Source organism: Passer domesticus, chromosome 27, assembly GCF_036417665.1.
Source record: "Passer domesticus isolate bPasDom1 chromosome 27, bPasDom1.hap1, whole genome shotgun sequence".
Lineage (NCBI taxonomy): Eukaryota > Metazoa > Chordata > Aves > Passeriformes > Passeridae > Passer > Passer domesticus.
In genome coordinates this window covers 3,731,859-3,756,232 of record NC_087500.1, presented here as the reverse complement: position 1 = coordinate 3,756,232, position 24,374 = coordinate 3,731,859, and the positions used below count along the sequence as shown (strand labels likewise).

At 47.0% G+C, this 24,374-nt stretch overlaps 2 protein-coding genes across 2 annotated transcripts; both read right to left on the bottom strand.

Annotated features, from left to right (window-relative positions):
* Nucleotides 1-1,455: 1,455 nt before the first annotated feature.
* Nucleotides 1,456-7,213, bottom strand: LOC135286848 (keratin, type I cytoskeletal 10-like). Its single transcript, XM_064400089.1, has 9 exons — nt 6,590-7,213; nt 6,418-6,500; nt 5,629-5,785; nt 5,058-5,219; nt 4,653-4,782; nt 3,778-4,000; nt 3,180-3,487; nt 2,623-2,730; nt 1,456-1,767 (listed from the first exon to the last, which is right to left on the bottom strand). The coding sequence occupies exons 1-9, from the start codon at nt 7,172-7,174 to the stop codon at nt 1,742-1,744; spliced, it is 1,782 nt and encodes a 593-aa protein (XP_064256159.1). The 5' UTR covers nt 7,175-7,213; the 3' UTR covers nt 1,456-1,741.
* Nucleotides 7,214-14,520: 7,307 nt separating this feature from the next.
* On the bottom strand, nt 14,521-19,969 carry LOC135286767 (keratin, type I cytoskeletal 13-like). The gene is made up of 8 exons (XM_064399989.1): nt 19,366-19,969; nt 18,409-18,491; nt 17,743-17,899; nt 16,773-16,934; nt 16,199-16,324; nt 15,812-16,038; nt 15,231-15,349; nt 14,521-14,694 (listed from the first exon to the last, which is right to left on the bottom strand). The coding sequence occupies exons 1-8, from the start codon at nt 19,852-19,854 to the stop codon at nt 14,669-14,671; spliced, it is 1,389 nt and encodes a 462-aa protein (XP_064256059.1). The 5' UTR covers nt 19,855-19,969; the 3' UTR covers nt 14,521-14,668.
* Between the last annotated feature and the right edge of the window lie 4,405 nt (nt 19,970-24,374).

The window sequence follows — 24,374 nt, the reverse complement described above, 5'->3', positions numbered from 1 at the left end:
CAGAAGTGCACTGAGGATTGCAACACGCTGCACCCTGGTACGTGTCTGTGCTCAGCACTGGCTTCTCAGCCCCTGAACTGCCTCACTGCCCTTCCCACGCTCCAAATTCCAGTTTCTGCTGTGCTCCCCCAGGGGTCAATTCAGGAGAATTTCTTCTGCAGGGTTAAATTCAGAGATAACCAGCAGTAAAATACTAAAAGTAAGTAATATTTTTGGAAAGAAGGACAGGAGCAAGAGGTGTCAGTGGTACCACAGTGGCAGAGAGCAGTGAACTCCAGCATGGACAGGCTGCTCCTGTGAGTAAATCATATCCCACCACCCCAAGAGCCTCCTGGTGAGGCCAGAGGCCAGGTAAGTCACCTGTAAATCACCATGGGACAGGCAGGAAGCAGGCACTGAGCAGGAACATTTTTGAGGTTAACTTGGCAGGATCCTAGGGGAGGTATGAGAAGCAGGGCTCCTGGATTGGGAGTATTCCTTAATTACTGCAAATTGAGTACCCTGAACAGACAGGTCTGAGAAATAGCTGTCACCACCTGCCAGGGGTGGAAAATGAGCAGAAGGATTAGAGAAAGAAGGCTTGGGGGACACATAGCAAAACAGAGACAAGTGTGATGTGATGCTGCAAGGGGTTAAAAATGAAGAAGGTGATTTTGCAACAGGTGGGAGTTGGGGATATCCTGGCAAACAATCCCCACCATTGCTGTGGTGTCAGGCCAGCTGCATCAGCACGTGTTTGTGTGTGAGTCCTTCATGCAGGTTCCTCCAGTCCCCAAAGGGACACCGGTCAGGAAAAATAAATCAGATTTTTTTTGTTTTCCAATAGTAATTCATGGCTGAGAGCCCAGCATAAGGCAACACCGTGAATCACTGGCACAGATCTGCCTGGAACTCAGGAGTTTGGGATTCCTGTTCCCACGGTCTCCCACTCAGTCTGTGTTTCCCAACATTCTCCCATGGGTGATGCCTTCTTCAGAGGGAAAAAACAAACCTCTTGGTTGGAAAACTGAGAGAGAAAGACTCGTAGAGTGATTGTTCTGTTTGGGCTTAAGCAGGAGAGGGGAGAGGTGTGCAGGAGAAAGGATGAATCTGTGGGCAGATGTTGTGTGACAAATCCTCTGGGTTATTTTCAAGTGAAATTCCCAACAGAGATCATATTTTCAAGAGGTTTTTATAGGGAACAGTCAGTTCCTTAAACCCACCCTCTTGTCCCTGATGGAAGTCAACAGCAGAAGGGTTTTGATTGAGTTTTCCCTCAGCAGAGCATTGTTCCTGGCAATGCAGACTGCAAAGTTTAGCCCAGTGAGTCTTAAGTGGTGAATATGTCACTGAAAACTTTGGGTCTTATGGGTTATCTGACGCATCATTGTGTATTCCACAGCTAGATCTTGATATCTGTAACTGATTCAAACAAAACTCTCTGCTAAAGGAACTTGGAGTAGACACAGCTTTCTGGTTGCATCAGAGAGAAGCAAAGATTTATTAGCATTTATTCCACAGGAACACCAATCACGGTAGAGATTAACTCAGGTAACAGTGATTTGGAGCAGAAACACAGATGGAGGAAGCAGGCAGGACATGCAGAGGGCTCTGAGGAGCCCCTGGAGTGAGCAGTGTGGAGTAAGTTGGACAAATGTTCACTCCTGCTCGTGCAGGGACGTTCAGCCTTGCTCAGTAGAGTCTTGCTTGGTCCAAGGGCCTCACTGGGAGGCTGTGCAGTGGAAGATGCTGGTCTTGCTGATCACTCCTCAACCTTTCTAAAACTCCCTGTTGAAAGATGGAGGAAAGAAGGAATTTTTTTTGAAGAATTCAGCATTTTTAACCTTATGTTACTTCCTAAGTATCACCTGTGCAGTTCTCAGTGCATCAGGGTCGTTCCCAGCCTTCTGGAGAGGTCCAGACAGTGTCACACCTGAGTTTGTACAGTGTGTGTGCAGATTTAGCAATTAACTACCTGGATCTGCTTCTGTTCTCAGCCATGGCAGTGCAAATCACTTTAATTTAGTGTGGCTGCAGTACTACAAACCAAATACAGGTGAACTTAGAACCTGCATTTGTGTGTGTACAGATATTTACAGTAGATTTTTATAAGTTAAAGAGAGATAGTACATAATATGCTTTACTCTTTGCTACCAAGCATTAATATATGTTGGAGTGTTGCAGGACAGAGGGGATGTTTGATCAGAGGAATAAATTTTTTGTGTAGGAGTTTGCAAAGCCTATGTAGGAATTATTTAAAAAACAGAGCTCATCTACACCAAACTTTACCAAATAATCTTCCTCATGACACAAAATGCTCCTGAATTCACTGCCTTGTTTTCAGCATCAGAAGTGTCTCTGCAGGGTTCCTACTGTTTGCACTGATGGCTTCAGGCCCTTTGGGTGAGAGCCAGCTCTCATGTCATGACTGTCAGTCTGCAATGCAAACTCTCTTTGGGACAGAGCCTGACTGAACCTGGTCATTATAAGGAGTAAATGCAAACCTCAAAGCAGGACCATTTCCCATCTTTTCATAAAAAAATCAAATTTGGAATTGAATATTTCTAAAAATTTTCATCTTCCTCCTAATTTTCACCACCTTCAGGCTTTTGTCTGAGGTGCTGCCTGGACCTGGACCCTTACCCCGTCTCATGTGTTTTATGGCTTCAGACACTTCCTCCATGGTTGCTCCTCTCTCCAATGTTTTATTTCCTTCCAGGCAGAGCTTCATGTTTTCAGCACTTCCTGGAACTAGAGCCAGGAAGTCAGATATGGATCAGACCCTTTGGTCATCTCCATCTTTTGCTGCTTGAGTATTTTGCAGCCAATGCCCCTTATATTTTAAATGTCCTCATTGTTCCAATTATTCTACCCTGCTTTAAACAACCTAAACAACTTAATGCCAGTCATATTTCTAACTTCTGACTCTCCTAGTTCCCTGCACACTTTGGATTTGGCACCATTTTCCCTTTTCCCCCTCCATTTCTTCTTTTCACCCATCCTCTGACACAACTCTTCATGCCATCCTTCGTGCTGCTCATGTTGATTTGTCACTGTCTAAGAACAAATGTCAGAGTGGCCTTAAAACAAGACTGGGAAAAAATAGCAAAAATATTTCCAGGAAGGAAGTTGTTACATCCTTTCCTGCTATTCAGAGAGAATTGTGGATTGCAGGAAGTATTTTTTAATTCCATTTTTACCTGGGCTTTCACAAGAGTCGCCGGGCTGGGACTGGGAAGATGAAGAGCGGGAGAGGCAGGATTTACCCCCTCCTCCTCCTCCTCCACTGCCACCTCCTCCACCTGAAGTTTTACCACAGCTTCCACCTCCTGTTCTTCCTCCACTCCCTCCTCCTCCACTTTCAGAAGAGGAAGTTCTTCCATAGGATCCTCCGGATTTTCCTCCACTGCTTCCTCCACCTGAGGACCAACAGCTTCCTCCTCCACTACTTCCTCCATGACCTCCTCCTCCTCCCGAAGATCCACCACCAGCTCCTCCCTGTGAAGTGCTGTAAGGAGGGAGGGGTGTGTTATTTCCTTCTTACCTTTCATTTTCCCAAAGAATGGCACTTCCTGATGTGCCATCGCTTCCTGATGGCACTTAGGGGAAGAAATGGCAAATTACAATTCTAAACACTTTTATAAAAGCACAGCTTTACATGCTGCCAGCTAAGATTTAGAGTCCATGTTAATTCTTGTGCTTGTATTAAATATATTGATGATTAATCCCTTGCACCACTTCCTAATAGAAATATTCCTCTTTCCCATTGATAGAAAGTTAATTAACTGATGTCTGTACCTAATGCCATGCTGCCCCTCCTGCAGCAGTGCCCGGTACTGCTGGATCTCCTGCTCCAGGCGGGTTTTTATGCCCAGGAGCATCTTGTACTCCTCGTTCTGGCTCTCCATCTCACAGCGGATGCTGGCCAGCTCCTCCTCCAGGGGCCCGATCATGCCCTGGATCTGCTGCAGCTGCATGTTATAACGACGTTCCGTGTCTTCCAGGTTGGACTGCAGAGAGTCTATCTGCAAAGGGAGAACAAAATGGGAATTTTTTGTTTATGGGAATGGGGCAGGATTCGATCATTCCCATGCCCAACATGAGAGAAGTCCCACATGGTGTCAGATGTGCCAAGGATCCTCACTGGCTCTCAGACATCCTGGCATTCCAGCAGCCCCCGAGTTCTTTGCTTACCAGGGGATTATTGCTGTGCTGGGAAGGCCCCGACAAAGGAGGAATGATAGGAGGACTCCATCTTATCAGAAGGCTGATTAATTACTTTATTATAATATATTATATACATCTAAACTGAATCTGCCAAGCATTCACTCTGCACACAACTGCACAGAACTGCACTCACCTCCTGACTCTCCCTTGACTCTGTCGTGACTGTCCAGACACACTCACACTCACACTCACACTCACACTCACACTCACACTCACACTCTTGGCCCTGAGAAGCCAAGGGAACAAAACACCATCACTCTGGCTAAACAATCTCCATATTGCATTCTCCTTTGGCACAGCACAGGCACAGCAATGAGATAAACATTGTGTTTTCTTTCTCTGGTGTTCAGAGAATGTGAAACCCAGAAATATTATTGGGAGGAATTGTGCCTTGCTTTTCTCTGTGAAGAGGAATGTGGCAACAGGGGATGAGGAGCAGACGTTACCTACCAGACTGATCTGCGACTGCAGCTCGATTTCCAGGCTCTGAAATTCACGTCTCAGCACAGAGATCTGTTGGTTGCTTGATTCTATTTCCTGGCTACTTGAGTGCACTTGTTGACTCACTTCTTCCATCTGAAAAATTAATGCAGGGAATTGCAGTTTCTGAGTTTTACTTGGAGTGCCAACATGGCAGTTTATCATGGGACCATCTGGACCACAACAATTTGCAGAACGGCCACTGGTAGAATGGGGCTGTTAAACTTGCTTGTGTGGCTCTGCCAGAGCAATTCAAGCTCACTTGTGGTTTACTTCATTTCGACCAAAGGGACTCTACTGTTATTTTGCAAAATCAATGGATGTTGTGTCATTCTTTACAGGAAATTCTTACCAAGAGCTATCGCATTTACCTTGCTTTCGTACCACTTCTCAACCTCTGCACGGTTTCTCTGAATAATAGCTTCATATTCTTGCCTCATCTCATTCAGTTTTTTCAGCAGGTCCTCTCCTGGAGCAGTGTTTATCTGCACATTCACATCCCCATTGGACTGGGATTGCAGCAGTTTCATTTCCTGCAGAGAAAACCCAGGCCCGAGGACAATGAACACAAATGGAGCCTTTCAACAACATATATATATATTAAATATATATATATATATATATATATATTTGTGTGTGTGTGTATGTGTGTGTGTATATATGTATATATATATGTGTATATATATATATGTATATATATGTATATATATATATATATATGTATGTGTGTGTGTGTGTGTATATATGTATATATATATATATAAAAAAATCTATCTATTTGGAGGGTTTGTGTTGCAATTATTTAGCCTTGACTTTCCAGTCATTGCTTGTTGAGGGGCTGAGCTCAGGGGCACCCTGGAGCAGCCTGGCCGTGCCCCTTGGTCACTGCTGGGTCTCAGCTTCCCCCATCTCCAGAGTGCATTTCAAGGAGCTGGCTCTTACCTCCTCGTGGTTCTTCTTGAGGTCGATGATCTCCTCCTTCAGAGACTCAAACTGCATTTCCAGGTCGGACTTGGTGAGGGTCAGGTTGTCCAGCAGGGGCCTCAGGCTGTTCAGGTCGCCCTCCACGTTCTGCCGGAGCCCGCTCTCCATCTCGTACCTGAGCAGGGGCAGTGCACAGAGGTCAGCCCTCCTCCCAGCTGACATTATTTATGGAAAATTCACCTATCCCAGAGTCACTGTCTGCTTTTGCGTCTGTACTTTGGAGTTTGCAGCATCTCTCAGCCATCAGAATTAGGAAATCATCAATACTTAACGTTTAATGTTAAGTTTAAGTCAATACTTAACATTTAATTAATAATATTACTTAATAACATAAAGTTATTATTCTTTATACTAAATCAATACAAAGTTTAATATTAATATCAAGCTTTAATATTAAAATGTGTTCTATGGTCTCTTTCCTTGTATCTTCTTACTACAATTTTGTGCACACTCCATCTCTCTGGTTAACCTTTTAGTGACAGAAAATCCCAATTTTTATTTTCTTATAAATAAAACTTTTTATAAGCTGTGGCTCTACAACCATAGGCAGCATTCCTATCAAAGATCATTCTAGGAATACTGAAAAATTTGAAGTTTCACAAATTATTTCAGTTGTGCTGCCATGGAAGCAGGAGGAAGCCAAGTCCCTGTGGATTGATATTTGTTTATGGAATGAATCTATGGAATGAAGTTCAGGAAAGCAGGAGGAAGGAAGTCAGTGCCTGTAAAAGAGCAATATATATTTACTTTATTCTAAAGTCTTCTGCAGTCATCTTTGTGTTATCCAGGTCCAAAAGCACCTTGTGGGTTTCCACAGCTGCAGCCACAATCTAGAAGAGACACAACATGTTAGGAAAACATTTCCTGAGAATCTCTCAGTCTGTCAGTGCTTCAACTTCTCCAGCAAAGAATATCCTACCTGCTTCTGAAGTTCTTCAATCTGTCCATAATAGTGGCTGTAGTCCTTGGGGCCAATAGGACCTTGCTTCTGGTACCACTCCCTGATTAACTGTTCAAGATGAGCGTTTTCCTTTTCCAGATTCCTGACTGTCTCCATGTAGGAAGCCAGGCGTTCATTAAGGCTCTGCATGGTCAGCTTCTCATCGTAGGAGAGAATTCCCACATTCCCTCCATGGAAGCCACCACTGCCAAAGCTGCCAGCACTGAAACCAGCCCCTCCTCCACCAAAGCCCCCAAAGGTGCTCCCAGACCTGAAGCCCGTTCCCATGCTGCTGTGGCCCATCCCATAGCAGGCAGCACCCAGCCTCCCTCCACAGCTGCTGCTGCTCATTCCTCCTCCATAGCTACTGCGCCTGCCAAAACCACTGCCTCCAGCACAGCTGCCCTGGGAGCTTCCTCCACCACAACTGCTGCCAGAAAACCTGCCACCACCACTCGTCCTGGAGGTGACTGTCCTCGAGGAGGCCGAGGAATGAGAGCTGCCCCCTCCAGCGCTGCTCCCCCGCAGGCAGCTCTTCAGGGGCTGCTTGGAGCCACAGCTCATCGTGGCAGCAGCAAATAAGTCAGGTGAAAAGTCAAAGCTGGTCCTACAGTTGTTCTGGAATCATAGCTCCAAGTTCCAGGCAGCCTCCTCTGCATTTATACCTGAGACAGTGGGTGTCACCGTGGAAGGGAGTACCCGCTTTCCATGTGTGGTTGCAAGCCCTAATTTGCTAAAGGGAGATGCTTGGCAGTGGCAGGAAGCTTAACCCTTCCTCTAAGTGTTTGTGACCATTTGTTTATTAACACAAAACATGTAATTTCTGTTGGGTGGCTCTGAATTAGGGAGATCTCTGTTGAGATCTAGTGCACGGGCTCACAGTCACCCGAAACAAACTCATCCCACTCACCCGGTCCTGGTCACAGCCCTCTCAGCACAGCCCCACACTGCCACAGTACAGGACAGCAGTGGATGTTCCCATCCCTCTTCCAATGCTCAGATATTTGTCAAGGAATTCTGGCTGATTTTTTTATAGCTAACTCAGATTTTCATAGGTTTATCATTATCCTATGCTGTATGCTCCTTATTTGCTTTATGTCTTTGGAAAGCCCACTGAAGGATGCATGTTGTAGGTACACAGAACCACTCTGATCTATTTGTAATATCTCATAAAAACTCGGTGAATAATGGCAAAAATCACGTGTCAGCAATTATTTCAATCACACCTCTATAATTGTGTTTTATAAATAGCAAATTAATGATGAAAAATGGTATCACAACAACTGCAGAACTGCTCTGTGTCAGGCTGAGGGAAGGAAGTGTGGCAAGTTGTTGCAGGGAAAAACCCTTGCTTGGGCCAAGTGGAAGTACAGGATGGTTGAGAGACCTGGGAAAGCTTTGAGGCTTGGGGCTGGTCTCTCCTGACATAGCTGGGGGTGTCATTGGTCATGCTCCTGAAGGGGATTCAGAATTTTATCAGGATGTTTTCCCTATGCAGCACAAATACAATACTTGGATGAGAAAGGTAAAATTCCTGGTTTGGGGATTAAGTCAATAAACTACAGCAAAACAGCATTTTTCATTCAGATTTGGTTTCCATTCACAGACACAGCATGACCAAAAGTAGGAAATATTTGTTATGTTCCATTTTCTTCTTTCAAGACTGTATCTTTGCCCAGTGCAGTGGATAGTTCAGCTGTACATCTGCCCTGTGAGCTCTCACAGCACCCTGAGCCTCAGACTGTGACATTTCTGCCCTGGGTACCTCTCACCTCTCTCCTCCTGCCCAGGTACCTGATCCTTAGCAAATCCCAGTCTGTTATCTGTCTCACCTTGTAGGTGGAACTGCTGTGACACCCAATTTCCGGTATTGATTTGGGATATTACTGTTTTCTCACTCAGCCTTTGTGGTGGTGGTTGTTGCTAATTAAGTTTTGTTTGTTACAGCTTTGTTTGTGGAGACAGCTTTTGGCAGAGGCCCCTCCCAGCACAGCCTGGCCCACGCAGAGGACATGCCTCACCTTCCACCTGCTGCTCCACTTCATCTCTGGAACATCTGAGGCAGCAAGGCCTCCCCTGCATTGTAGAAATTTCAGTGGTTCACCCCAACGCTCAGTGGAGTCTGGGGGATCATTTTCTCCAGTGAGAAATCCTTTTCTCCCAAAGGGAATGAGATTCTCTTCTAGACTTGCAGCTACTTTGGCTCAAGAAGCACCTGGGTCTTGTCCCATTTAACTGTTGCTTTGACACCCCTGATACAGAGACATGGGAACAAATCAGTGTTGTTCTGTATAATTCTGAAGAAAGGCTTTGTTTTGTTTTTTAAACGTGGAAGAATGTTTATTACATCTTCTGTATCAGTCATTCCTTTTAGGAATGACTTTAGGTTTTCCCTTAGGAAGACCAACATTCCTGTCTTCCCTTAACAAAATAACATTTTTGGATGGCTTGAATATCAGAGAGGATGCTTGTGTGCATAACTTCATTTTTAATACATGAAAGGAAGATTTCTTGCCATTTTCCCCCTAGAACTTGTGTAGGCAATGTGCTTCAGGAGTGAAACTTAGCTCTTTAAAACTGAAGAAGCCTGACAGATCCATCATGTCTGGAAATCCTGGCCAGGATCAGAGATAGAAGTTACAGAACAAATGGTTCCTGAAAGGAATTCTTTATATTTCAGAGCTGCTGTAAGGTGGAAGCTGGTTTATGAGGTGGTAATTTTCTCTGCAGTTTTGTCTCATGGTATTGTCCTTGCAACACACTGAGCTTCCTGGGTATCTTAGATAATGTTCCAGCAAAATCCAGAGATGCTGCTGGAGGGCTGGGAAACCTTCACGTAAAAGTGATCACAATAAGCTTCAGGAGCTGGAGGGATCCCCAGCAGTACCTGTGAAATGGGAGAGTGAAACGTTACAGAATCTGGGGCTGGTGCTGCTCACTGCAGCACAGCCAAAAACTGGGATGGGGGGATGGAGGGTTTGGGGCATGTGGAGGAGGAGGAGGAGGTGGCTCCACATTTCTTTGCAGTGAGGCCTCTCCCTTTTCCTGTGATGAAACTGCCACGAGCTCTGCCCAAAGAGGAGGATGGACTATTTAAGCCTGAGCAGCTCACCCAGCCCCGGCAGGAATTCTCCCGGGATGGGCAGGAATTCCCTCAGCATTTCAAAGGCCGTGTTCTGTGTGCTCTGCACGGCCAGGTGTGCGTTGGCTGAAGCAGAGGCTGCAGGAGAATGTTTTCCTTTGGGAGTGTGGCAGCAGGAAGGGGCTGTGGATGAGCAGATGCCAGCTCCTCTCAGCCCCAGGACCACCTTCCCCAGCTCCACACCCTCCCCACACTGTTGTGTTTGGGAGGAACCACTGAGGCTGCTGAGCACATTTGTGGGGTCACAACTGGACTGTTGTCCCCCTTTCTGGTGCTTCACTGGGATCCTTTTCCATCCTTCCTGCTTCTGGTCAGGTCTTGTTGGAAAATTCAATTCTTGTATGTTGCCACACAGAGAAAAACTATGAAATATTTACCTGGGGAATATGACTCATTGTCATAATTATATGTTATAAAATAACTCCCATTATACGATCATCAGGCAGTTTTATTAACATCAGATAATCCCATAGGATTTCTCCATAGCAGAAAAGAAAGCCAGACCATGCAGTGTGACTGTGTTGGAGGGTGAACATCATTCTTTGTACTCTGCTCTTCATTCCAGTGAGCTTCAGCTGCCTGACACTTAGCATTAAGCTGTTCTCTTCCCCATTAAAATTTAAATTATGAAGATCTTCTTCTTATCCAATAAAAAGCTAGATGTTTGAAAATGGAAAAATCTGATTTAGATCAGTTGTAATGCATTAGAGCTCAATCATGTTTATTCTTTCAATAGTGGATTAACTGAGAGTTCTAAGCAAAAAGTAATTCCTACCTTAACAATTCATAATTGTTCACTCTGTAGAGAGAGTACAATGTGTTTGGAATCTTTTGTCCCTCCCACTAACACAGCTGTGGGTGCCTGGCAGCAGTTCCATCCAGAAATATTGGAGGAAAAAAATGCTCAGTTCCAACAATTTCCCGTGAAAAATGTGATTTTCCAAAAATGTGTTTTTATAATTAGAAGTAACTCTGTAAAAGACGGTGCCTCATTCTTCTCCAGGCATGGGGCTCCTCACCAGTGTGCTTGGGTTTGTTCCCACAACCCAAAACACACAGGATTGTTTTAGATCTCAGTGATATTCTGTGAAAATCATCTGCAAGTGGTGGCTTTGGCAGTGCTGGGTGAAGGGGTGGACTCCAGAATCTTAAAGGGATTTTCCAACCTAAATAATTCTGTGATTCCCTTATGCCAAAAACTATTTAGGCTCTATTTAAGCGATGGGTTTTAAAATATCTGTTTTGAAGTGAGAAAGTCCCCACCTCTCCTGAACTATTCCGCAAGACAGGGTGTAATCTTGGTGTCCACCCACACCCCAAGGTGTGTGGCCACAGGAATATCCCTGGAATCTCTCCTGTTGTGTCCAATGGTCCTAATGCAGCACGTTCACCCTCTGGTCACTTAAAGCTGGATTTGGCATGGACAGGTGACCTGGGGAAGGGCAGTGGGAGAGTCCAGTGCAGCAAACATCCCTCCTTTAGGAAAAGCATAATTCCTGCCTACATTCTGCCTGATCTGTTACTCACTCACTGTTGCAGAGCCGAGCAGTGATGAAACATTAAAGAGCACCTTCAAAAGCTCCACCACCCAACAGAGCGATGGTGGTTGTGATAGGAGCAGTAATTAGGTGAGTCAGAGCTGGAGGAGACTTTCAGAGCACAAACCCTTTGGTTCGGAGCTGCTTCAGTGTGGGTCCAAACAGCCCCTGGCCCGGCTGTCTCTCTGGGGTCTCAGCTGCAAGACCCTCATTAGCAAAGGGTCATTACAGCACATTTACAGCCCCTGAGGAGACCCTGCCTTTCACTGTGCTCCCACCTAACGACACAATGCAAAATACTCGGGTGCCGTTTGGAAAACAAACAGGTATTAGCAAAGGGCTGAGCGAGTTTCAGTCTGGTGCCCATCCCACACACCCCCACACCTGCGAGAGCGGGAGGCAGGGGGACACCTGCACCATCCCTGGAGCCAAAACCTGGTCACAGCAACCTCACTGAGAGCGTGAGCATTAAATCCGGGCGGATCTGGAGCAGGATGCCAGGGCTGGTGGCGCGTTCCGTGGTTGGGACACTGCGGTGTCCGCAGCGCGTCCCGCAGACACCGCTTCGCCCGGCTGGAGGGGAGAGCCGAGCCTCGGCAGCTCGGTGGGAGCCGAGTGCCCTCTAGAGAGCACCTGCAGCTCAGGGCCGGGATCCTTCACCCTGCATCTCCAACAAATCTCCAAAAAATCTCCAAATATCCCGTGTGCTGACACGCAGAATGTATCAGGATCCCTCGGCATGGTGGGCGAGGAGCGCTGCCCACCCCACTGCAGGGCAAGGGGGCTGGACAGGGCTGAAATTGCTGCAGATCGTGGATTAATGCATTTTAATATCATTTTAATCACATATTATTGTACTTCTGTTGGATAGGCTAACAGCAACTGCTTCTACTTAGGCAGAGTCAGGATTAGCTCTCCATTAACTTAGCGTCTCTGGGCCCCTTAGGAAAATGGAAGCTCGGTTTTTAAGCAGAGTTTCAGACTTGTTTTCACACCTGGAGCAGAGCCGGGACTGGACAGGCTGGGGACAGGGCAGGGCTGGGACCAGGACACCGACAGGTCAGTGTTTCCTTGGGATCTGCCGGCTGGGAACGGCTGACACCTGACGGGGGGAGCTGGGAAGTGCCAGGATTTCCCAGGCACTTTCTCCATTTCCTTGTTTTTCAGCACAAGAAGCATTTGCAGGCAGTCAGGATTACTGATTATTCCAGCTTCTCTTAAATTTTTATGTGACTTTAAATACAGAAATACAGTGTTAATGGCAAACCTGTGTTTCAGACTCACTCCAAACTGGACAGTTTTTGGATTGGCCAGTTTTGCCCTGTATTCTCAGGCATGCTCAATGTCTCTGTCCTCTTGGGAAAACAAATAAAATAAAACAAAACCAACCCAGTACAGGTATTTTAAATTTCTCTTTCCTCTGGGAAAAACAACCAAACCCAACCCAGTGTAACTATTTCCACAGGTTCTTCAGGTTGGTATTTCATTCTGTGCTACAAGATGGAGCAGAAGGTGAAAAGTCAGATGCCAAATTCCCAGGATTTTAGTTTCGATGAGCATCTGCCTCTCGCTCACGGAGAATCTGATTCACGCTGTTCTGCTGGGAGGAGCGAGCAGCAGCTCCGGGTTGTTCAGGGTTTTGGGCAGGGAGAAATTCGAGTGTGGGAAGAGCAGGGGGAGACCTGGCCCGGCCCAAGGCGCAGCGCTGCCGGCAGGATCCGCGGCTCGGGATGAGCATCTCTGGTCGTGCCCGTCCCCGCCGCCAGGGATCACCCTTGTCCCTTCTCCTCTTCCTCACTGCCAACATTCCGCCCTCCCTCTGCCGCTTCTCTGCTCCAGGTTTATTGCAGCGCAGGAACCGGCCAGAGCAGATGCAGAAATTCTCCTTTGCACGCGTGTGGCACAGTCAGGGCGGGACTCGGGGAAATGAATTTGCCTCTATGTTTCAAATGGTTTTTAATTTCTCAGCAAAGGAATCCAAAATATTCCATACGTGTTTAAGTGTGAGGAATCTTTGTACGGTACAAAAACGTCTTCCAGGCCATCAGCTCTTTCCGTCCTGCGGGTGTCTCTGCACAGCTGTGGATGTCCAAGCACCCCCGGCTGCCTGAAGAGCAGAGGAGCTGAGGACATCGGCCATCCCCTGCCCTGCTGACAGGGCACTGTGCCCGCAGGGTCCCTCCCTGGCAGTGGTTGGACACTGAGGTTCACAAGGTTGTTTATTGTCTCTTATCTAAAATATTTTTTCTCAGACGTGCAGAGGTCTGATCTGCAGGTCTGCCAAGGGCACACTGCCCGCCCCTGGGCTGGTGTTGTTTTTTTATACTAAAATCTATGTGTACTTTATTTGCAGTTATTTTCCAATACCTATTGCCTATGTTAGACTGTCTCCTTCTACTCTAAACCAATCTAAAAACACCACCATCACCAAGAAGATGGAGGTTAGGAAGAAGAAAGAATAAGGACAGGGAACACCCAACTTCCTCCATCTTGGGACTCCAAACCCCCATTCTAAAAATCCCAAAATTCTACTTTTCACCCTGTGACAACTGCTATTATGCTACTTAAACTTTTGTGACTTGTAATTCTTCATACAAAGTTGGTAATTTGCTCCATGGGTTAAGATCCAAATCCCAAGTGTCTTTGGCTTCCTGCCAGGGTCTCCAAGCCCCTGCCAGGATCTTGAGCCATTCAGGGCACCCAGAGGGGTGTCCTGGGTTCTGACACACCAGCACATCTCCCAGTTTAATGTCTGCCACATCTGGAGAGCAGCTGGAGATGTGCACCAGAGGTGGCTGCTCAGGTGGTACCTGTATGTGGATACACACCTGCCTGAGCCTTGGAAATTTCTGCCACTGTTCTTTCACTGATGAGCTCCAGCTCTGCTGGCCTGACTCCTCCTGTGCCACCCAGGAATGGGCAACATCTGCCTCAGGGTGTGACAGCAGGGAGCAGCTGGACAAGACCTGCCAGGTCAGCAGGGCCACTCTCTCCTGCTGGCAAAGCAGCTTTGTTCCCAGTGCAGGATGATCCTGACCAGTTTAGGTGCCCCTTGCTCATGGATCAGCAGGTGGTGTTTGAAAGGAACTCAGTTTCAGACACAGGTTCTTGATTGCATTAGGCAGAAGCAAAGTTTTATTAGAGACATTTTTCACCAGCAGGTGCATAAGTGACCTGACTAACTCAGGTAACTTCTAGAGGTTACAGCGTTGCAGAACAGAAGAGCAGAACAGAGGAGGTGGCTCCTGACACCCCCTTTAGCTACGTGGCCAAGCATCACTGAGTTACTTCTACTTTCTCTGCACAGAGGGTGCAGTGAACAGGGACTCTTCTTGGGGTGTCTCTGGGTTTCCCTGTCACCTTCCAGTCCGTTTCTCCTTAATCACAAATTCTCCTGCAGGTCACTGGAGAGAAAACACAGAAGTGTTATTTGATTGGAACAGAAGTAAAATCTTTCACATAACAGATCTCAGATCCTGGTGGTGCCCATGTTTCTGGAATATACTGCTAAGCTGGTGCACCTGACAGCAACCCAGGAAACTCCAGAAATTCCCTAAATAATTTGCTTTAATGGGAATTTTCACTTGTAAAATTATAAGTATATACTCTTTTATTCACTCTTTCCAGACTCTTTTGCTAAGCTTTGGCTGTTGTCTTCTTCACTTCTTCTTCCAGTTCTTCCTGTCATGCTTTATCTCCCTGGCCTTCTCCTCTTGCATTCTACTGCTCCTTTTTGTCTCCTATTTGCTTCCTCTACCCTGTGTTCAGTCCAAGCTCTCTTTAAACCCATTTCTCAGTGACACCACCACTGTATCAGAGCCCCCCCTGTGGCACAGTGACTCTGAGAGGATGCCTATGGCACATCCTAGGAACGTGCTGTCTCCTGTGCCTGAGGAAACGAACAAAGCCAGTTTTCCTTTTGGGAAAACTCAGCCCTTACCTTGTATGTCTCCAGTCTTGCAGGGTGGGACCTGGGCCTGGCAGTGGGCACCTGAAGTTGTTGTGTAGGTGTGGCTCGTCCTAATGACCCCTCCACCAGTTCCAATTCCTCCTCCGTGACTAGTGGGATAAATTTGGTGAGAGAAATAGGGAATTTTAGAACTTTACATGTCACTGCTGACTGCTTACATGACACAAAGTCTCAAACTATGGCCTTTATAAGTGTTACAGTATTTTACATGAAATTTTCTTTCACTTTCAGAGTTGCTTTACATTTGTGCTCCCCCTTTGCATGGACAGTTCTCACCCATCTCACTATAAAAAAGGGACTGTCACAAATGCTGATATAATGCCAGGAGTGACATTGTTGTCACCAGCAGCTTTGGTGTTCTACTTTGCAGATCCCGAGGACTGACATTTAGTTTGGATTGGAATGTTCATCGCAAGGAAATTGTTCATGAGGCAAATTTTCATCTCAGAGAAAGCCTTAAGAAGAACTGAAGATCAGCTTGGATACACAATCTGTAATGCAGACCCCTGACATTTTCATTTATTCTCTCGTGGATCTGGAGAGGTACTTACATGAGGTCCTGCTGTCCTCCTTCCAACAAGCACCGGTAGGTCTGGATCTCCTGCTCCAGGCGGCACTTGACGTCCAGTAAGGTCTTGTACTCTTGGTTCTGGCACTCTATTTCTGCTCTTATTTCAGCCAACTGCTGCTCCACACACGTGATCTGGTTCTGTAGCTCACTGAGGAGACTGTTGTACTGGCACTCCGTTTCAGCCAGAGATGATTCCAAGTTATTTCTCTGATAAGAAAGCAAAAAAACCCCAATCATTTTAGTGTCACCCTCCAGTCCAAAAACGAACGAGCCATTCACCACCATTGTGCTGGCTGCTGGGTCTGGCTGTTCATGCTAAGAAACCCAGCAGTGACCAGCTGGAGCTGTGAGTCAGCTCCTCACCCACCTGGCTGAGCTGAGCTTGGAGATCGATTTCCAGGGTTTGCAATTGGCGTCTCAGTTCAGTCACCTGGTTGTTGCACGTCTCCACCTCCTGACCGCTCGTAATAACCTCCCGATTCACCTCCTCAATCTGAAATCCAGGAAAAGAGCTTTAGGGATAGCTGGGTGTGCTGGATTTGCTTTTACAGGAGCAGAACATGGTGAGTGTTCATCAAAAGGAAACAGGGAGCAGGGCAGGTTCTCTGTGTACAGGGTGTTCCCTACCAGCTTCACTGCTTGTTCTTTTTACAAATCCCATTAACCTCATGGCTATTAATTTTCTTTAATCCAAATGTGGAATATTTCTGTTCCAACAACACACCACAAGGCCTTGTGGCAAATGCTGCTGTTCCAGATGGGACATAACAAACTGGTCAGACAGGCCTGTGGCTCCTGTGGAACACAGGGTATAATGAGTACTGCTCTCGGGCTTCACTGGCAAGGAAGAACTGCTTATTGTCTCCATGTCTGGTCTCTGAAGGGCTCATGGGCCCGGGGCTGTGTGTGTCAGTCTGATTTGCAGCACAAAGTTTGCTTACCTTGCACTCGTACCAATCCTCGACTTCCTTGCGGTTGCGCGCTATCAGTGTTTCATACTGGCATCTCAAATCCTCCAAGATTTGCCTGAGATCTGGTCCCGGGCAGGCATTGACCTCCACACTCACATCTCCAGTTGATTGTTTCCTCAGGCAACTCATTTCCTGGAAATAAACCCCAGATCAGATCATGCTGGTTTTTGGAAGGCAGCACAGAAGAGCAAAGCTCAGTGGCCAAGGACTGCCCTCCCTGTGCGACCTTCCTCCCTGCTGTGGCTGTGAAAGGCACTGGAGGATGGCGCAAGTGTTTGCCCAAGGAATCCGTTGGCTAATTTGTTTCTTCATCCACTGGAATCAGCAGCAGCTTTCCCCTCTCTGGAGCTCCCAGTGTGAGCACAGCCCCAGAAGCATCGCTGCTCCTGCCAGAGCTCCCTTCCCTTCTGAGGCTGAGTAGCCTGAGCCCCAGAAAGCTTGGTGAGAAAGCTGTGGCCTGAAAGTGGACAATTTAAACTCCAAGCACAGTGGCAATGCTTTCTACCAGGGCCATTGTGTTGTATTTTAGTTAAATGGTAGGCTCTGTCTCACCCCTCCAAAATGTACAGTTTATTCCAAGCTGTGTTCCTGCCCTGAAGTCTCATGTGTCTGTAACCCCACTGGCCCAAGTCTTATCCCGTGCCCACTTTGAATCTCCCTCTTAAGCTGTGTGAGGTGGACCAGACTCTCTCTTGGCCTTTCTCTCCCCCTCCCTCCCCCTTCCCCCCTTCTCCCTCAGTAACCATGTTGCTCCTGGTGGTGGGACCCCCAAAAAACCCTCACCTAATCAGCACCCTCAGAAGCTGTGTGGAGTCTCCTTGCCTGCCTGCTGCTACCAGCCAACACACAGCTTGGGGAGCCCTCTGGGGACTCCCCAGGGAGCCCCCTCAAACCAACCGCAACACTCCATGATGCTCGTAGGGGAGAGGGCAGGACCTACCTCCTCGTGGTTCTTCTTCAGGCAGCAGAGCTCCTCCCGCAGCGACTCCAGCTGTGCCTCCAGGTCAGACCTGCACAGCGTCAGCTGGTCCAGCACCTGGCGCAGCCCGTTGATGTCGGCCTCCACGCTCTGGCGCAGCGCCAGCTCCGTCTCGTACCTGGGTTGTGTGAAAAGCACAGATTCAGGATGGGGACGTGCCACACGGCTCGTGTTTGTGCCAGGATCTCCCTCCCCAGCTCCGTGCTTTGACCTGCGTTTTGCTGGATTTCTGCATGCCTTGGATTTCTGTGCCGTTTCATGTCATTACATGAAGGCTTTTCTTTCTCAGGTTTTTTTTCCCTGCTCCTGCTCACTGTATATTTGGTATCACTTACTCAGCTGCATTTCTGCTTTGTTGATCTCGTCTGTGCTGGTCTGGGGTGAAAATGGGCCACTCCCTGGGCTGCCTGTCCCCAGCCTCACCACAAACGCCGTTGCTAAATGTTTTACCCAAGAACACTAATTAAGGTAGGGCTGGTGACCAGGAGCAAAATGCCTTTCATCATCCTGCCCTACCAAAGTGGTGTGGAGAGACGTGTCTGGAGCCTCTGTAATTAGTGCTCTGAGCCTCCCAGGGAGGGGGAAAGGAGCAGGGGGGAGGCAGCAGGTTGATAGAGGGGCACTCACTTCACACGGAAGTCATCAGCAGCCATCCTGCTGTTATCAATGTCCAGGATGATCTTGTTGTTGTCAATGGTTGCGCAGACAATCTGGAAAACAGCAAACCATGAGAGATGTCTCCTCTCTCCTGTTTTATCTATAGGTTTTTCTGCCTTGCAGTTAGGTAGGAACTCTTCACATTTCCCTTTTTCTGTTACCTTCTTACCTAAGTTACCTTGTCCCTTAAGCAGAGAAGTTGAAGGAGGTGGCTTTGCCTCCTTTACTCACAGAAGAAAGGAGATCAACCACACTGAGCTGGGAATTAAAGAGTTGTGGGATGGGACTTTCCAGTTTCAGCATCTGAAGGCAAGTTCCAAAGATGCTTCAAAAAATAAACCTAAAGAACCTTCCTTAAGATAGTAAATCTCAACTGACATTCAAGCTGACATGTTCTGGGCTTCAGATTTAAGGACCTTCAGGGAACATGGTGGGAAGGTGTCTTTAAGCCTTAGGATCAGCCATAACTTTCATTGTGGACTTATTAATATCAGGCTGTTTGTGTCACTGTGACAATCAGTTTCAATTCTCAGCTTTCTCACCTAGAGATTTATAATGTTTCATTTGATAAAGCATCCAAAGTGTATGTTTTTGATTGTCCCATAGTTTGCTTTGCTCTCCCTGTGGGGCTGACACCACTACATTTCCTTAGAGTACATTGGTAATATTACATTGGTAATATTACATTTACAATTGTATGGTCAAATACAAGGTACCAAAGCATCCTTTTCCTCTTTCAGAGCATTCTCCCACCCATACCACCTTGCAGCATGCACACTAAGCAATATCACTGAGGAATTTGCCAAAATTTCTGTTTGCAACGACATTCACAAGCACCAAAGTTCCCTCCAACAACTGCAGTAAGTTCTACACACAAACTCAGGAATAGGCTTTCAGAAGGGGAGGAACAACCCGAGGGGGGATTACCTGGTTCTGAAGGTCTTCAATCTCTTTGTAGTAGCAGCTGTAGTCACGGGGCTCGCAGGACAGGCCCTGTGTTGCGTACCACTCTCTGATCCTGCACTCCAGCTCAGCATTCTCCTTCTCCAAGCACTTCACCTTGTCCAGGTAGGAGGCCAGGCGGTCATTGAGGTTTTGCATGGTGACCTTCTCATCGCAGGATGAAAGCAAGCAGTCGCCACCGAGACCCCCAACAACCACACCACCTCCGATGCCAAACCCGAGGCCATTGCCATAGCAGTTGCCACCTCCATAGCTCCCACCAGCCAAGCTACCAACGCTCAGTCCCCCTCCATAATTCACTCCACCGCAGTAGCTCCTTCCAGAAAAACCTCTGCCACTGCCTATGCCAAAGGAAGAAATCCGTGCTCCACCACCACCACCAATGATGCAGCTGCCACCGCTGCTCCTGCCTTTGCTAGACACAGTAATAGTCTCCTTAATGTTGCAACTCATGGCGACAGCGGTTGGAAATGCAAGCAGAAGCCCAAAGCAAGATGCACAGCTTGATACGAAATCAGACTGCAGGCTGGCCGTGGCCGCCCATCCCTATTTATACCTTCCACAGTGGGTGTCACCACTGCTTCTTCTTCCCATGAGGCTGGCTACCCCAGCCATTGGTGCCAAGAATAATTTCTCAAAGGGAAGTTTCCTTTCAAGAAGCCTGGTAGACAAGGAAGATACTTTACATGTCTCTTGCTAATTTCAAAAATACATTAGCAATAATGTTTTATGAATCATCAGCTTTTTGTTTATGATGCAAACTTACAGCATTAAGCCAGGAAAAACACTGTCCTAAATTACATACCAGGAAGAAATCATTAAAGGTTATTGCATCAAAGAGGTCTTTATCTCTCATTAATTTATTTTCATTTTATTTTGAGTTGAATAAGCAGTTTTGATGCAAGGTGCTGAGGTTGGAATATGTAAGATGAAACAGAAAGAAGAAATACCAAGTTTGCTTTTTGAGTGATGTATGAAGAATGATGTAAGAACTCTGGAAAGATCAGAGACACAGAGATTAACCTTTAAATCTCTCCACTGCCAAAATGACAAATCTGAAACACTGCTGTGAGACAAGCGAGACCAAGGAGGGATCTCGTAATGGGCACGGATGAAAGGTTCTTCATACATGATTGTGGCTCTCCAGTAATCCACAAAGGATTTGTTTCATTATGTGGAGAGTGTAAAGGAAGGTAAAAGTGCTTTAAGTATTTCCTGTTGTTCGGTGAAAGATAATTTCTGCACTTCTCCTCATTATGGATTGTAATTGTTGCTGGGAAAGGGTGGTTTTGAAACAGTGGATGGGAGTAGAAACATCCTATGGCCAATTTCTCTGTCAATCCATGCTGCATTTTAATCAGAGCTTTGAGATTGCTGTCCTGGGACATATAAAGACAGAATTCCTGACAGAGCTGCAGAGCAGTCACTGCCCTGTGCAGTTCTACCTGGGCTGGAGAAGCTGGATTTGCTACAAACTAGAGGCTCTCTATCAGTAACGTTTCTAAATCTTAATTAAGCAAAGAAAATAAAAAGTAAGAATCCTTTCACACTTTTGTAATCAAAATTCATGAGATGTTTTGCTGAGGCTCCAGAGCACTGGCCTTCTCCCTAGGGAGCCCCTTTCCAGTGGCCATGGAGCAAGGGACAGGCATTCCATGGCTTTCTGAGCCCAAATGGTCCTTGTAAGAAATTCTCCAAACCTCCTTCACCAGAGAAAAGTGAGTTCAAACTCTTGCTGAAATCCTCACTCAGTGTCAGGACTGTGGATTGGAACAGCTATTGTTATGGCAGGTAAATGATCCCTTTACTTAAGGACTGATTTATCCCAGTATTCATGGAGTTACCCATCATTTTATTACTCTATTTCTGTTGGAAAGATGCCTCCCCTTTTCTTTGCCTCCTTGGATGTTCCTTATCCTTGCCATGAAAGGAAGAATCATTCCAGTGATCTCTCCAGCAGCTGTGGAGAGGCTTCCCAAAGTGATTTACTCCAAGCTGGCCAAGCTGCAGCTGGACCCTGCCTGACACACTGGGCCTCCCTCTGGCCCAAAACACACAGAAATAAAGCTCAGAATAGGTAAAAGCTCAAACAAAGTTATTGTGCAGAGGAAGGAATCGCCGGATTTCATTCCTAGGACTGGAGAACATAATTGGGAGTCAGGGTGTGGTGGCAGGAGAGAACCGAAACTGCTGTAAGCTGCGTCCTGGAAGCTTCGCCCGCTCTGCGGATGATTCCTCAGGAATTTCCCAACAGCTGCGTGCAGCAAGCATCTCCTGAGTGAGCACACATTCCTTCCCCAGCCCCGCAGTTATCACACGGGCACATCAGTGTAGCTCAGGCAGAAACACGGCATGAGTTGTACTCGTGGGAGTGGAGGGTGTCTGCGGGCTGGGGACGCTCCTGCTCCTCGCAGACACCTCGGTCCCCTCTGCCCCCCACAGCTCGGTGTGCCTGCAGCAGCCCCCTGTGCCCACACACTTCCCTCTGTCTTGTTATTTTTCCTGTTTGTCTCCAGGAAATGAGGGCACTAAATAAACTAAGACAAAACTAAGTAATTGTTCTGAGACCTTAAAAAATTAAATTAAGCTTTCCCTCGTGTTTTCATTCAGTTATTTGAACTCATGAGCTTCCTGGGTCTGTCTCATCAGCACAAAGGAATAGGGAAATCTTATGGAAATGTAGCTTCCAACGTTTGCAGCTCCATAATTTGCAGCTCTTTAATAAATGAAGTGTTTTCAGGGTGTTTTCTGCTGGGGAACTGTTAATCACAACCTGACTCTCATGAACTGCCTTCCAGACTCATCCCAACCTGTAGGTCCACAAACAACATCAGAGCGTCCCAGAAGCTGAGGCTGTACCCTCCAGGGGCTTTCCAGAGGCATATTCATAATTTCTGGATCATTAGAGTCTCTTTCTGGCCATGTCATTAGCTCTCTTTCACCTCTCAGGAATCCAGGACAGCTCCTTTATGAAAGTGCATGCTTTGGACCTGCTGGATGTGGTGGAAAGGGTGGGAAGGTCTTTGATATGAGCCCAGGGAATCTGGAGGAGCAGCTAGATGTCAGCAGCAGTTCGCAAGAGGAGGAACCAGCCCAAGCTGGTGGGAATCAGCTGGGGCTGCCAGGAGAGACTGGGAAGCTTTTACCTACCATAGGTAGCCAAGAGTTTCCAGAAGACTGGAAACTGGAAGAGTCTCAGTGGAGTGTTTTTATATTTCTAGAAACAAGAGTGTGAGGACTCGGACTGGGAAGGATTGAGGCCAAAAGGGGCAGCAGTGGGTTATCTCACTGCCTGTCTTTGCACTGAACAAGGCAGGAGGAGACAATGGGAATGGGAATAGAAAGATTTGCTTTTCAATTTCTCAGCCAGAGCTCTGAGAACAACTGGGATATCCACTTGGGTCTGACACAAGGAAATTTGCCATTATAGACACAATTTGTATCTCTTCTGATCTCTTGTGAAGCACTGGCCATACATGTTTACTGAAAGAATTCTTCATCAAGTCTAGGGCTTCCTGTAGGGCTGGAACTAAACTTTAAATAAGGCTTAATTTAGTCTTGGTTTAAAAACTTCTACCTTTGGCCACTCCTCTGAGTCGTTGCAGGTGTTCCAGTGCTGCATTATCTTGTCTTGCTCATGGATACTGTTAGTGTCTGGTAGATGAAATAAAGAAATATCACTGAAACTTCTTCTCTCTATGGCCTCTCACAAGGAGAGGGGCACCTTTCACCTGCTCCCTGAGACATTAGTGGTTGAACTTCTTCAGGCACTTGCTACCATGTTAAGTAAATTTCTGTTTCATCAGAGAAATTGGTGTCTTTATAGAAGAACTGGCAACAGAAAAGTGTGCCACACTATACTGTATGTCCAGTCCTGAAGTGGTTTTGTCTTTGTACCTGCTCTCCTGTCCTGGGTCTGGCTGTTCCATAACCTCCAGCCTTTGATGGACAAGGAATAAGCAGGAGTTTTGCTTTACTGGGTCATCTCACAGGTGAATGTGACCTTGTAACAGCCACACCACTACCAAAACCGCCACTGCTTGGCTCTCTGGACCAGCAATTTAATCCTCAAAACACCCTCATAATAAACTGCCAGTTGTCCAAACCCAGAGTGACTCTGCCAGCTCACCGTGGCCCACGGCTGCTCTGGCAGGTCAGGGCCAGGACAAAACCAGCTCAGCACCAGCTACACAGCTGCTGGTCAAGGCCAGGCGGGGACTGACCTGCCTGCTCTGTGACAGCTGGGTGGCTCTGGGTGTCCAAAGGCCCTGCCTGGCTTTTTTTTCATTCTATTATCTGATAAGCTGCACTTTTTCAGTTCCCACTCTGCTCTCTGCAGCTCCCCAGACAAGGTGTGTTTAACTCAAAGATGATCTTTCAACCACTCTTGATATTCAGGTTGAAACTCTTGGCAATCAGAGGATGACCAGTAATGACTCAGTCACTGTGTGAAGAGAGGAGATAAAGTTTTGCCTCCAGACCTTTTCCCAGTGTGAAGATTCCCATAGAATGAAAGGGATAGGTTTGAATATGAGCTGTGTCAGCAGAAATTGAATCAGTTGTGGAGACCAAGATTTCATCCTCAACAGTCATGTTCCATGAGCATGAGAGGGCTCAGCCCAGATCCATCAGCACTAGACTGGGACCCAGGCAAAGTGTCTCTAGATGTTCCACCACTGACTTTCAAAATTCTTCTAAAACTGTGTTTCAGCCCAATGCTGTGTGGGGAGGACAGAGCCTGCCTGAGCTGCCTGTCCATGGGGGCAGGTGTCACCCAGGAATGGGCAACATCTGCCTCAGGCTGTGACAGCAGGGAGGAGCTGGACAAGACCTGCCAGGTCAGCAGGGCCACTCTCTCCTGCTGGCAAAGCAGCTTTGTTGCCAGTGCAGGATGATCCTGACCAGTTTAGGTGCCCCTTGCTCATGGATCAGCAGGTGGTGTTGGAAAGGAACTCAGTTTCAGACACAGGTTC